Source organism: Schistocerca nitens, chromosome 1 (genome assembly GCF_023898315.1).
Source record: "Schistocerca nitens isolate TAMUIC-IGC-003100 chromosome 1, iqSchNite1.1, whole genome shotgun sequence".
Taxonomy (NCBI): Eukaryota; Metazoa; Arthropoda; class Insecta; order Orthoptera; family Acrididae; genus Schistocerca; species Schistocerca nitens.
The window spans coordinates 281,765,936-281,780,322 of NC_064614.1; the positions used below are offsets into that span (position 1 = coordinate 281,765,936).

General features: G+C 39.7%; 1 protein-coding gene across 1 annotated transcript in view; it reads left to right on the forward strand.

The window, feature by feature from the left end:
* The window catches only part of LOC126235475 (lachesin-like), a 1,351,138-nt gene that overhangs the window by 1,057,543 nt on the left and 279,208 nt on the right, over nt 1–14,387 (forward strand). Inside the window, exon 6 of the mRNA XM_049944199.1 lies at nt 6,368–6,505. Coding sequence (XP_049800156.1) covers nt 6,368–6,505 — 138 coding nt within the window. The remainder of the gene's footprint in view (nt 1–6,367; nt 6,506–14,387) is intronic.

Consider the following 14,387-nt stretch of genomic DNA (forward strand, 5'->3'; position numbering starts at 1 on the left):
AGGGAGATGGAAATCTGATAGTCATTCTGGACTGGAATGTGGCTGTAGGGGAAAGAGTAGAACAAAGAGTTACGTGAGGGTATGGGCTTGGTACTAGGAATGAGAGAGGAAAAAGACTGAGTTTTGTAAGAAATTTCATCTAGTAATAGCGAATACTCTGTTCAAGTATCACAAGAGGAGAAGGCATACTTGGAAAAGGCCAGGAAGTGCAGAAAGATTTCAGCTGGAAAAGGCCTGGAGATACAGGAAGGTTTCAGTTAAGTTATATCATGGTCAGACAGACATTCTGAAATCAGGCACTGGAATGTTTGGCGTACCCAGCAGCAGATACAGACTCAGATTAGAACTGAGTATCGATGAGGAGTACGATGAAGCTTAAGAGACTTGTCAGGAATAGTCAATGCCCAAAGAAGTTGGATACGGAAGTACTAAGGAATGAAGAGGTGCGCTTGAAGTTCTCTGAGGCTATAGACACTGCAGTAAGGAATAGCCCAGTAAGAATTTCAGCTTAACACGTATTGTAATCTCTAAAAAGGGCCATCACAGAAGCTGAAAAGAGAACTGTGGGTACAAAGAAGGTAACTGCGAAGAAACCATGGATAACAGAAAAAATACTTCTGTAGATCGATGGAAGAAGGAATCACAAAAATGTTCAAGAAAATTCAGGAGTACAGAGATACAGGTCAGTTTGGAATAAAATAAATAGAAAGTGCAAGGAAGCTAAGGCCAAATAGCTGCAAGAAAAATGTGAATAAATGAAAACGAAATGATTGTCGGGAGGACTGACTGAGCGTACAGGAAAGTCAAAACAGCCTTCACTGAAACTAAAAACGAAGGTGGTAACATAAAGAGTTTAATGGGACTTCAACTGTTAAGTGCAAAGCAGAGAGCGAATAAATGGTTCAAATGGCTCTGAGCACTATGGGACTCAGCTGCTGTGGTCATCAGTCCCCTAGAACTTAGAACTACTTAAACCTAACTAACCTAAGGACATCACACACACCCATGCCCGAGGCAGGATTCGAACCTGCGACCGTAGCAGTCGCACGGTTCCGGACTGCGCGCCTACAACCGCAAGACCACCGCGGCTGGCGCGAATAAATGGAAAGAATGCATTGAAGTCCTCTATGGGGGAGGACTTGACTGATTGGAGAAGAAATGAGAATCCATATAGACGAGATAAAGGATCAAGTATTAGGGTTTAAAAGAGCTCTGGAAGGCTTAAAATCAAATAAGGCAGAAGGGTTGGATAACACTGCATCAGAACTTCTAAAATCATTGGGGAAACTGGAAACAAAACGATTATTCACGTTGGTGTGTAGAATGTGTGAGTCTGTCTATGTGCAATCTGTCTTTCGGAAAAATATCATCCATATAATTCCGAAGATCGCAAGAGCCGTCAAGTGCGAGAATTACGGCACAATCAGCTTAACAGCTCATGCATCGAAGTTGCTGACAAGAATAATCTACCGAAGAATGGGAAAGAAAACTGAGAGTGTGTTAGATGACGATTAGTTTGGCTTTAGGAAACGTAAAGGTACCTGAGAGGCGATTCTGACATTGCGGTTGATAATGGGAGCAAGATAAAGAAAAATCAAGACACTTTCGGAGGATTTGTCGAACTGAAAAAGCTGTAGACAGTATCAAATGGTGGAAAATGTTTGAAATTTTGAGAAAATAAGGATAAGCTGCAGGAAAAGACGGGTAATATGCAATTTGTACAAGAACCGAATGGAAATTATAAGAGTGGAAGTACGAAGTGCACTGATAAAAAAGTGTATAAGGCAATGATGTAGTCTTTCACCCCTACTGTTCAATCTATACATCGAAGAAGCAATGACAGAAATAAAAGAAAGGTTCAAGAGTGGAATTAAAGTCGAAGGTGAAAGGATATCAATGATAAGAAACGCTGATGATGTTGCTATCCTCAGTGAAAGTGAAGGAGAATTACAAGATCTGCTGTAGGAATGAACAGTCTAATGAGTACAGAGTATGGTCTGAGAGTAAATCGAAGAAAGATTAAAGTAATGAGAAGTAGGTGAATTGAGAACAGCGAGAAAGAATCAGGATTGGGCATCACGAAGATGATGAAGCTCAGGAATTCTGTTACCTAAGCAGCAAAATAGCCCAGGACGGGCGGAGCAAGAAGGACGTATAAAGCAAACTAGCACTGGCAGAAAGGACGTTTCAGGCCAAGAGAAGTCTACTAGTGTCAAACATAGATCTTAATTTTACGAAGAAATTTCTGAGAATGTGAATTTGGAGCACAGCCTTCTATGGTAATGAAATCATGGACTGCGGGAAAACAGAAGAAGAGACTCGAAGCGTTTGGGATGTGGTGCTACAGACGAATGTTAAAAATTTCATGGACTGCGCTACTCGGAGATGAAGAGGCTGGCACACGAGAGAAATTCGTGGCGGACCGCATGAAGCCAGCCAGAAGAAAAAAAAAAAAAAAAAAATGCTTGATACCAAGATGATTTTTTAATAACAGTGATACATTTGTATGTTCTTTTTCCTCACGACTACGGAAAGTTATTCAACGTCACCTTATGCGTGCCGCCTAAATTAAAATTTTCATGCCACTCATGGAAAGGAGGAAAAAGATGTAGTTTTACGATTTAATGCATAAGCTTTAAGTCTTCGGCTCCCAGTTTTACTACGATTCTGTACTGCCGTATTTTAATATGTTGCTTTATCACTCATAACGTCCTCTTACGGTTTTTCATGCAACCTTTTTGTAATGGTTGTTTTCTTTCGCATTTTGTAAAACACTAGTTCAAATGCTGGCCGCTGTGGCCGAGCGGTTCCAGGCGCTTCAGTCCGGAACCGCCCTGCTGCTACGGCCGCAGGTTCGAATCCTGCCTCTGGCGTGGATGTGTGTGATGTCTTAGGTTAGTTAGGTTTAAGTAGTTCTAAGTTCTAGGGGACTGATGACCTCAGATGTTAAGTCCCATTGCGCTTAGAGCCATTTGAACCATTTTGAACTAGTTCAAATTGTGAAAGGCGGGGCTAGTTGGTCCCGTGTTATTCCACCCGTCGGTAGATGGTAGAACTACTCTAAATGTGGGGTACTAGTTTGGTTCCTATTTCGTGTAAACTGCTCCGTGCTCTGCGCTCATTGGTGTTACGGACACCGCGAGCTACACTCTCCATTGCAGCACAAAATATACGTGTCCTGGTGGTCATTCCACACTTCTGTACCGAGGCAGTCGTCCGTGGTATTTTTTCGCTAGTACTAGTGTGTGTAAAAATTATTATTAGCTTAGATCTCTTAATTATTTTCGCTATCACACCTGATGATGGGTATATATTAGCCCGAAACCGATCGTGGTCTTAGCACTGGTGAACAAGAAACACTAACAATTAAAGCGGTATTTTCTATCTCTACTATAATGCTCTGTTGGGGTTGTACCTCCGGCGGGACTGTTGGCAGAAATTAGAATATAGAGGAACGTTTTTGAGAGAGGCACACACTTGGTACTATGGCAGACTTAGAATGTCAACAAAATGCAGAGATATAGGTGCCTGACGCTTGCAGGGAGGCGTGAGCGGCAGTTTCAAACGTGACGCCGGCCGCGTGCGGTAGCTGAAGTCACTCGGTCCGGCGGCGACCCGGAGCTGCTATGATTTGACCAACTCGCCTTTGGTGCATGCGTTACTTCGGTATTCTCTGGAAGGTGCCAGATGCTACATAAGTTGGAACATTGTGCCAGCGCCCGAAGTCAGTAACTTTAATTCCTGATGACAATGGTGGAAACAGCTATTACTACGACGAGTGTTTTATTCGACGTGGGGCGTATTGTAAACTGACATTATTTTATTGAAACATGCCACGGTGACAAACTTCAAGAACGGACGGCTTCACAGTCTTACACCCTTTTTAACCCAAACACATCATTTGTCATGTTCGATTGTTTTTGTTCCATCTCGTATCTTGCACATGTTGTACAGGGGGATTATAATTAAAGTTAAATTTTCAAACCGCTGTAGGAATAACACCAATGGTCAGAATGATGTCAAATTGCAACGGAATATTATCGTAGAAGGTGGAAAACGTATGGCAGAAGAAAAATAAAGTAGTCACAAAATGTAGCAATAGATGTCGCTGTAAGCATCATAATTTAATAGACATATAATTGTAGACATAGTCCGTTCACCGTTCGCTGCTTTTCTCGAAAAGTGATAAGCGGTTGAATACTACAAAAAGTCAACAGTATTCTGCTATTGATTCTAAATTTTTGAAACTATTGGAAAATCATGTAATCGGGGATCGTTGCGCTGTTTGTACATTACGAATAGTCAATGTTAAAGAGTGAAAACGGAGGCTGTTTTACTTGTCAGCTTGTCCGTTTTCAAGGGCTACAAGATAATGGCATATTATGCAGACACAGGTAGCAGGTCAGTTACTTATCTTTGATTGTGAATGCTATGAATGAATTATTGTTAAGTTTGTAGTTTCTTACTGTTATTACAATTTCCCTCCTCTTACTGTTTCATAGCAACAGACAAATGAAGCCCTGTACCTCTTTGCTACGTCACTTCGCAAAAATATTTCCAGACCAAGGTTGGTGCCTTTCTACAATACAATGATTTTCCGATGATGGCAACGGCAAACTACCGCATAGATCTGTTGGACGCAGGTGTTGCACATTGCACGTACAAGCGTTTCTTAAGCCACGACCCGCGGCAACAGGGACATTATTCTCTCAGCAAAGCTGTACTAATTCTTCTGCCATGTGTATGCAGCTCGTTTCTGCCGGCATTCTTACTGAAATAACACTGATTGCTTTTACCATTTTCTATAATAACGCAATATTTCAAACCAATGCAAGGCTTACGAATAAAAATCGCCCCTTTTATTAAAAATGGTTTACTTAACAACGTAAACTTTTATCACTGCTGCTGTGGCTGGTTGGTTTTTCGGTTTTTTACTCGGTTATTAGTAAAACATAATAATCACTTGCTATAACCGAGACCAAACAGATAACCAAAAAATACCGGTTTTTTCCATCCGTACGTTGTTCTACATCCAGTTTTCGTATTGAGGTTTGTCAACACTAACGAGTTAACAATGCTTCAAAACTGCGTATATCGATGATATCCCCTATACTATCGGAAAGGTGTGTGGGGGGGGGGGGTGGAGAATATTTTACCTACTTTTCAATAAGGGTATACTGAACTAGTCGTCCAATCGTCCAGACTGATCCCAGTGCATGGGATCGCGCAGGGTGGGTGTCAGTGTGATGGTCTCACACAATTATTCATCCACTGACTGAGCATTGCACCAGAATGAAGGAAAGAATTGTCAAAGAGTCTAGCACACTGTAAAACGGAAACCTGGATAACTGAACTCCTCTATCGTTTACCTCGCACAGAACAATTTTAGATGACGTCGAAGTACTTATTTGGATAAGAAGCTCATTCCTCTACGAACTTTCCGGCCTCCCCCACTGTATTGGAGTATTTCAGTCTTTACATATAAATATTTTGGCAGTACTCTTACAGCTCAGAGAACACAACGCCATCAGCATTGTACCTCCATCAAATGTCTTAGAGCACAATGAAGTTGGGTAGTTAATGAAATTTACATAATGTGGTTGCATAAAAGCCACCGAGAAGGCTGCTAGAGCTTGGCCTTGTATACTACAGCCTGTTGTTACCAGTAAGGCTCGCTGCAACCGATTAACATTCTATCGCCTATTCCAACGGGTTGCAATGTGTGTGCCGGCCTGGGTGGCAGAGTGGCTCTAGGCGCTACAGTCTGGAACCGCGCGACCGCTACGGTCGCAGGTTCGAATCCTGCCTCGGGCATGGATGTGTGTAATGTCCTTAGGTTAGTTAGGTTTACGTAGTTCTAAGTTCTAGGGGACTGATGACCTCAGAAGTCCCATAGTGCTCAGAGCCATTTGAACCATTTTTTTTTTTTTTTTTTTTGCAATGTGTGTGATTGCTCTTTGATGACTTTCTCCCGATCGCTTTTGAATACCTAAAACTGCTCCCATCAACTTATGGCCTATGAAGCGTTTGAAATTCCAGTACCGAGTTTCGATAACCCTTGAAATTCTAGTAACTGCACGAAGTCACTTATAATACACAAATATAATGGGAGTCAGGCAAGCATAACACTCTTGCACCTCTTTATATAATAATACTGAGAGGTAGACTTTCTTACGAAAGTATCATTCGTCCAGGACATATTATAGTGTCCTTAATGGTAGCATAGTGGTTTTAATAAACATGGACTATCTGCATGTAGCCCGCAAAATATGTTTTTGATTCATTGTTATACTCTAAGACACTAATGATAATAATCAACAATAAACCGATTTTGTATGCTTCCTGTGACTTCATGGTACCTGTGCAGTTCCGCCAATGATCTGGATCCAGAACCAGCTGGTCGGTGCCTACGAAGGCCAGGAGATGACTCTGGAGTGTCACTCCGAGGCCTTCCCCAAGTCCATCAACTACTGGACGCGTGACCACGGGGAGATCATCGCTCAAGGTAAATCATCAACTATATCATAATACGCAATTAAGAAATAATTGTCAATCAGCAAGGGAATCCTTCAGCATCCTAACAAACAGTTACAGCATTTTGTCTCCAGCTTTATATTTTAGTACTATTATCTGTAAAAGTCCTATTTATCTTGACCATCCCAAATAACATTTGGTCTGAAAGCAAAATAATGTTTTCAGAAAATGATGTTAAACTACCAATTGGACATTAATCTACATGACTGCCTTCCTTGTAGCTTTGTTTATTACCAAAAAATGAAGATCTGTACGTCTTTTTTTAAAAAGCAACCTATATTTCCTCAAGAGCAACTCAAAAACGGATCACAGTGTGCCATTGATGTAAACACTACGATAATGAAAACGTAACATAAAATTGGCTTTGACTCACGTAATAGCACACAGTTGTGATTTAGTCAACCGTCTTCAGTTGAAGGTTTGTGTGACCGCACGAAAATTAAGACAAAGCTTAAATTTCGTTTCAAAGCGGCAGCTCTGTAACGGTGCGTTTACGGACAATGGTTATCTGCGAAATTTTCCTCGATTTGACGCCGTCCATACTGATTTTATCACTTTTTTTTGCATCTTGTATTAACAACAATCGCTGACGACAGGTAAAGCTTAAATTCGGATAGCCATACAAGAGGCAGAAATCAGCTGTCAACAGGAAGCGCAAACTTGACATTACTTACTCACAGTTTGTTGTAGCTAAAGATGGAGAAGGATTTATTCCACCGCCCACTCTTACAATTCCCAGTGACAACTATGATCTCATAGTTTAACCGATGTATATTTCATTAATGGCAACAGATAGGTTAGCATTAATGTAAACAGTACCCATATTGGCTCATCTAGCTGCGAGATCTGTCCACACATGTTTCATCAGTAAGCAAGTAAAATGTTAGCTTTTGTACAATTCTTATTAACATCGAATGTTTGTGGCTTGCTTACATAAAATGTAAGTTTGAGCTGTTCATAATATGTTGTATTCTTAAGGCAATGTCTTACAAAGCAATCATAGTTTCTGATCCTCTTTGATTTACTTCACATTTACACCACGTGAAGGGCACTACATGGACGTCAGCTTCCTAAAACAGTACTGTATAATTGTCAAAACAATTCAAGTAAATAGACTCTGAAGATCTGAATATTTTAAATGCTGTTAAGTATAAAACTTTACGAGCTTGTTATCCAAATCCCTTATAGGTAAGTACAAAGTAATTTAATCCCGTAATCATGTAGACACTGATTTGATTTTTGCTGGAGATAGTTACCTTTTTATTTGAATTAAATACTTATTATCGGACTGCAATGTTAACTGATTAATATTGGCACGGATGATAATTTTTTAACTAAAACAACATTTTCATTATTAATTACTAATTATTTGAAAAGGCGAGTATTCATAGTGATATAAATATTTTTAGATGAACATAGTTCTGGTTTTGATATTATGTTGTATTATCTTGATCTCTGGAAATGAAAATGTGTTTACTTTCTTTTTAATTGTTCCTAGTTTTGCATTAAGTTTTAATTCACTATAAATACTCCCTTTTATGTGTTTAGTAATTTAAAATGAAAACGGTATTTTGAATGAAAATACTATGATTCGCTTCAATATTTGCTATTTAACATCTGAGTTTGACAACAAATATTGACCTGAATGAAAAAGTTAGAAGAAACGTGTCACCATCGAATATAGAATCAGCGAACTGGTGATTAAGAGATCTAACACTACCCATTTTTTACTTAATTAGGGTACAAATCTTTCGTACATAGCAGTACTCCCAAAAGTAAAGTCGATTTACTAGGTTGTTTAGAAAATTGAGAACTGCATCGTGCTATGTTAGGAAATCGAATAGTCTGCAAAGGGAAGCCAAATCACACTAAGAGGAGTAATTACAAATAAACTGCGAAGTGTAAGTTTTACCTAGCAAAATAACGTCACAGACGTACGTCTACTGTTGGCACATGATTTTTTGGTACACTTTTAAGTGACTTACTCGTTTACATAAAACGTGTTTATGTTATTACACTGATGTTTGTAAATACGCCTGAGACAAAAATACTGTAGTGAAAGAGCACATAATGATTATTTAAATTTCAAAGGTGTTGTCTTCTTTATACAGGATACGTTCTCCGCCAACAGCAAAAAATTCTGCGAGGAATTCTTTCATACCCAGTGAAGTTTTATTTTCGTCCTGGACAACGTGGAAAATACAAGCTAAACGGGATCTCGAGGTTAAAGCGAGTCTAATTTTGAAACTGCTACATAATGAAACTGGTCTTAAAGTGCGTTATCTGCCTCTGTTTCTCTCTTTGCATTCATTATTCTTGGAATCTCATCAAATCGTTTTCCATTAGCAGTTAAATACTTTGAACGCAGAGATTCTGATTAATTACGCATAAGCTTCCCACAGGCTTCCTGGAAAATGAAATTTACTTGCGTATGCTGGAGGACAGATTCTGAATAGTGCACTTTACGTACAGAAAATCTTTGCCATGAATGGAATATACATTTTAAGCGTAACTTGATTGCACAGTGTACTTTCATAATCTTCAAAGCTATTTTCTTCCAGAAGACATGTAATGTCGTACACAGAAATCTGGCCAAAAGTGCCTGATGTTATTGAACAGTTACACAGGTTTTTATATCTTCCGAGACATTTACGGTTCAGCAGTTTTGTGCGCAATAATTTCATACTGCTCGTACTGTTATTATGAATGAAAAAACTCACGGCACCATGCAATATTCTGAAATATATTTTACATACCGGTTTCCGGCTGTTACAGTGTCAACAAGGACAAAAATAAATATTTGTGGTTGGGAAGTTGTTGTGGGATGAAATATTTTAAACTAGTACTTCTAAAAAGTGTATCAGTTGTTTTCCAATGATGACAGTTGGAGAAGAATTATTCCAGTAAACATGCTATGTAAATCTATTTAGCTTAATAAAACGTCTGACACATTAAATAATGAATTATATGACAAATTTCAGTTGCTCCGAGAGCAAAAGTAAGTTGATTAATACATTGCAGACGGCCGGGGTGGCCGAGCGGTTCTAGGCGCTACAGTCTGGAACCGCGCGACCGCTAAGGTCGCAGATTCGAATCCTGCCTCGGGCATGGATGTGTGTGACATCCTCAGTTTAGTTAGGTTTAAGTAGTTCTAAGTTCTAGGGGACTGATGACCTGAGAAGCTAAGTCCCATAGTGCTCAGAGCCATTTGAACCATTTGAGTACATTGCAAGCGCTGCTGTCGTATCCCAACGGTTTGGCTGAACAAGATTGTCTTGTCCTTAGCATGTCTAATATTACAAACAGGTAAAACATTATAAGTGAGACAAAACAGGTAAGTGAACAACTGCGATTACACAAAATGAAATTTTGAATAAAATAATTCTGGATATAGGGCCGCGTAATTGTAACTACTACTGAAGTAGCTAAGCCGACGTTTCGACTGATTTGCTACGGTTCTCTTCACGGTAAGTAAGAGTACAATAACTGAAATAAAGGAAAAGTGGGTCATCTGAGCAAGAATGCGTTCTGGATGGGCTTATTAACGGTATCTGTAGATATCCTCGGGGTAGTGAAGCAACTTAAATCACTTAATAAAAGCAAGACTTCCGGTCCAGACAATATACCAATTAGATTCCTTTCAGAGTATGCTGATGCAATAGCTCCATACTTAACAATCATATACAACCGTTGGCTCGACGAAAGATTCGTACACCAATATTCAAGAAAGGTAGTAAGAGTAACTAAATTACAGGACCATATTATTAACGTCGATATGCAGCAGGATTCTGGAACATATATTGTGTTCGATGAATTATCTCGAAGAAAACGGTCTATTGACACGCAGTCAACATGGATTTAGAAAACATCGTTCTTGTGAAACACAACTAGCTTTTTACTCGCATGAAGTGTTGAGTGCTATTAACAAGGGATTTCAAATTGATTCCGTATTTATGGATTTCCGGAAGGCTTCTGACACCGTACCACACAATCGGCTTGTAGTGAAATTGCATGCATTATGGAATATCGTCTCAGTTACGTGACTGGATTCGTGATTTCCTGTCAGAAATGTCACAGTTCATAGTAAATTACGGGAAATCTTTGAGTAAGACACAAGTGATTTCTGGCGTTGCAAAGGTTCGCAGAAGAGCTTCAGTGAAGTTTGGAAGGTAGGAGACGAGGTACTGGCAGATCTGATCTGTGAGGACGGGTCGCGAGTCGTGCTTGTGTCACTCAACACATTCTGCCGCCAGCAGTGCTGTGAGGCGGTCACGTGCCAGATCGCTACAAGAGAGGCGCGCACTGTGTGTTTGTGTTTACTTCGGCCGCTGTAAGTGCCGTTTTCCTTCTAGACCACCACGGCACACAACTATCGGAAGAAGACTTTACGTTTCAACTTTTGTTCCGACTTCCCCCGACCCAAGGCCCTGGAGGTAGAACGATTTATTCGCGATAGAGTTAAAACACCACCAACGGATCTAATTGGTATCCACCTGTCCATTGTTAGCAGTACCGTATACGTCAAAGTGATCAACGATGCGGCGTGCGACAAGGTGCTTCAAGAGGCAAAACGCGGACTGCGCTTCTCTCATTGCAACGGCAACGTCGGACCCGTTACCGCTGAACACGCAGGTCTCGGCACACGGACGATAAGGATCTTCGAACTGCCGTTCGAACTACCTGCAGACGACGTCACCGCGGCGCTCCGTCCTGTGGCAACGTTCGGGAACATGTCGCCGAACGATGGATACAATTTCAAACCTATCCCGTTTTAAACAGTGTCAGACAGGTCCGCATCGAGTTGCAGAACCACGTGCCCTCCTATCTACGTATCGGAAGCTGCTGTTCCATTATAATTAAAACGTCCCCTTTGAACAATTATTACACGACTGTGCTTAAACTGACACACAATATTTTTTTTAGCGCAAAGCAATCTGACTTCCAAAAAAAAATCCCTACAAAAGAATGGCCCTGACTAACATTAACCTATACGTTTCACAAATCACTTACCTCACAAAAATCTTCGCTACTCAAGCTACTGCAATACTACGAGCGCCACTACTGCCAGCTAAATAAAAGATTCAAACTACGGAAGGCACTAACTACTGATAGGGATAGTTAGCAAATGAAAGATATTAATAGAGAACAACCAATGTATATACCTCAATAGTCATAATATATATAGCAGCATGACAAATTACAAAACTCCGCCATCTCTCTCCCCACATCCACCACTGCTGGCGGCTCACCTCCAACTGCGCAACGCTACGCGCTGTTCACAGCCAGCTGCCTAACACTACAATGGCGAGTATTACAACAATGCAAAGCAGCCACAGGCTGCACACAGCACAGCCAGTGATTTTCATACAGAGGTGGCGTTACCAATAAAAAAAACCTAAACAGCCTACTTACATAGCCCCCATGCTCCCCACAAAAAATTTTACAAATTGGTTGGGGCAGTGGCCAATACATATTTGTTAAAATTTTTCATAATCGTAATTACAATAACAAAGAAATCAAATGCACACACTTATTGATACAATGTTGGTCAAAAGCTAAAATTTTCTCACAGTCCATAAAGACAGTCCTGATCATTCATCACATTGCAGTGTTTTTCTCAAAGTCTGAGCAGTAAAAGAAAATGCACACGGAAGTAGTGGATTTCCATGCAGTCTTGAAGAAGTAGCGTTGTCCTTCCAACGGAAAGACAGTGCTGACTCGTGACATGCTGACAGGTAATGGGCCACAACAGAGCAAACCCACAGCGGAGTCAGTCGAAGTTTTGAAGAGTATTGGTGGGTAGGTCATCACAGAGCAGACCCATTGTAGTCCTGGTAGAGATTACGGTATTGGTGGGCCACCAGAGGTGCAGACCCACTGCAGTCCTTGTAGAAATAATGGTATTGATGGATCATCAAAGATGCAGACTCACTGTAGTCCTTGTAGAGATAATGGTACTGGTGGGTCATCAAAGATGCAGACCCACTGTAGTCCTTGTAGAGATGGCCAGCAGCCATCTGTTGTGACTGTGCAGGTGCACAATCACCATTGACGAGTCTTGCGGATAATATAGCAAGTCCATAACCACCACTTGTGCACTCACAGAGTTTTTGGAACTGTCCTTAGAACCAGCAATGCTGTTATCCAGTCCCTTGCTGAATTATTAACAGACGTGCAAACACTAACAGTCCCTACTTCTCACATATTGTCCATATACTATAACCAACAGAAACGTGTGCAGTGAAATGGAACTTACAAGTTACTTAATTTGATGACCTGGTGTCAATTACAATTTTATAACATAAGAATACAATTACAAAGGTACAAAATACATCATTAAAGAACATAACAATACAGATAACATTTGTAGTACAGGCTTTACAAAAGAATCAAAATAACATATACGTCAGTGTTACAGGAATTATGACATGAGTACATACATAAAAGATCAGAATAAATTTTGAAACATCAACTTCACACATGAGCATTAAAACAAAACAGAATAAATAATGTCTAAGCATATTTACAAGTTAAATAACATATTATTAATACCAATTATATTTGAGGATAACAGTATTCCTCATCATAGTGAATAGTATTAGAAAAAAAATTCTATGAAACTACACAGAGACAGGAAGAAAACAAATACACAAGGGTTCACAAACACATAGGGGGATAACACAATGGAAAGGACAAGGTTCGTTAACAGTGTAACTTTTGGTACTGCAGTCCAACCCAAAACTTCATTCCATAGATCTTTCGTCTTATTTCAACCTTTGCTTCCACCAAAAAAATCCTATCCAAGCATGCTTTCTGTATTTATTTCACATATTTCTTACCTCATTATTTATTTCCAAGAAAATCCTACCTATACCTGCTTTCTGTACTTTTTTCGTATGACTTCTCAATGCATTTCTTCCAATTCATCGCAACGCAGTCTCTTATATAGTCTACCCCCTCTTAAGCTAACTTAAATCTACTGAGCTCAGATACTAAACTAAGGAACGAGGCAATGCAGTAGCACAAATCAAGTAACACAAACATCAATGACAAAAATTTCAAGCTGGCAAAGCAAGCTACAGTAAATCTAAATTACGAAGCAATTCTCATTACAACTAATATGAGGCAATGCGCAGCAAACAAGAAAAATAAATCTGGCTTAGCAGAGTAACACAAATTCAACAACACTATGCCTGGCAAACAGCAGCAGAAAATGAAATACCTAAACATGACATAGCTCAAGCAGAAAAAATAGTACACTAAAGATAACAATGCAGACAAGGGAAATGTATATTCACATCTTAATGTCTATGTAATTAAAGTGGTGCACCACAAAAACTAATTCTACAAAAGATTACTAAGTACTAGAAAAGAAAATTATGTATGCAGTTCCTGTGAAGGTAAATGTCTTTTTGTGCTCCCTCATTTTTTTGAAAAAAAATATTATTTACTCGATCTGTAGACAGAAAATATTTGTATTAGTACATCTATAAAATTTTATTTTAACCAATGCTGCAGTGCAGCTAGAAACTAGATATTAAACGAAATAAGCAATTACGCAAACCAAAGCATAAAAATATCATTCAATAGTCATGTGACATTTCATAAGTTAGTAGAAATTCTCTCAACTGTCGTAGAAAGACGCTTGTCAGAATCAGGTGTGCAGACGTAAAAATGTTTCCAAGTTATTATTAGCGTGTCTTATTTACGATGCTTTCTACAAAGGAACGTCAATAGCGAGGATAATGGCCTCCCTTTTTTTTTTACCTGTGCCGCTAAAAAGGGCTCGCAATAATGGCTTTTTCTCAAGGCGGCTGGCACACCTGGCCGCTCACAACGAATTACGTCACGGT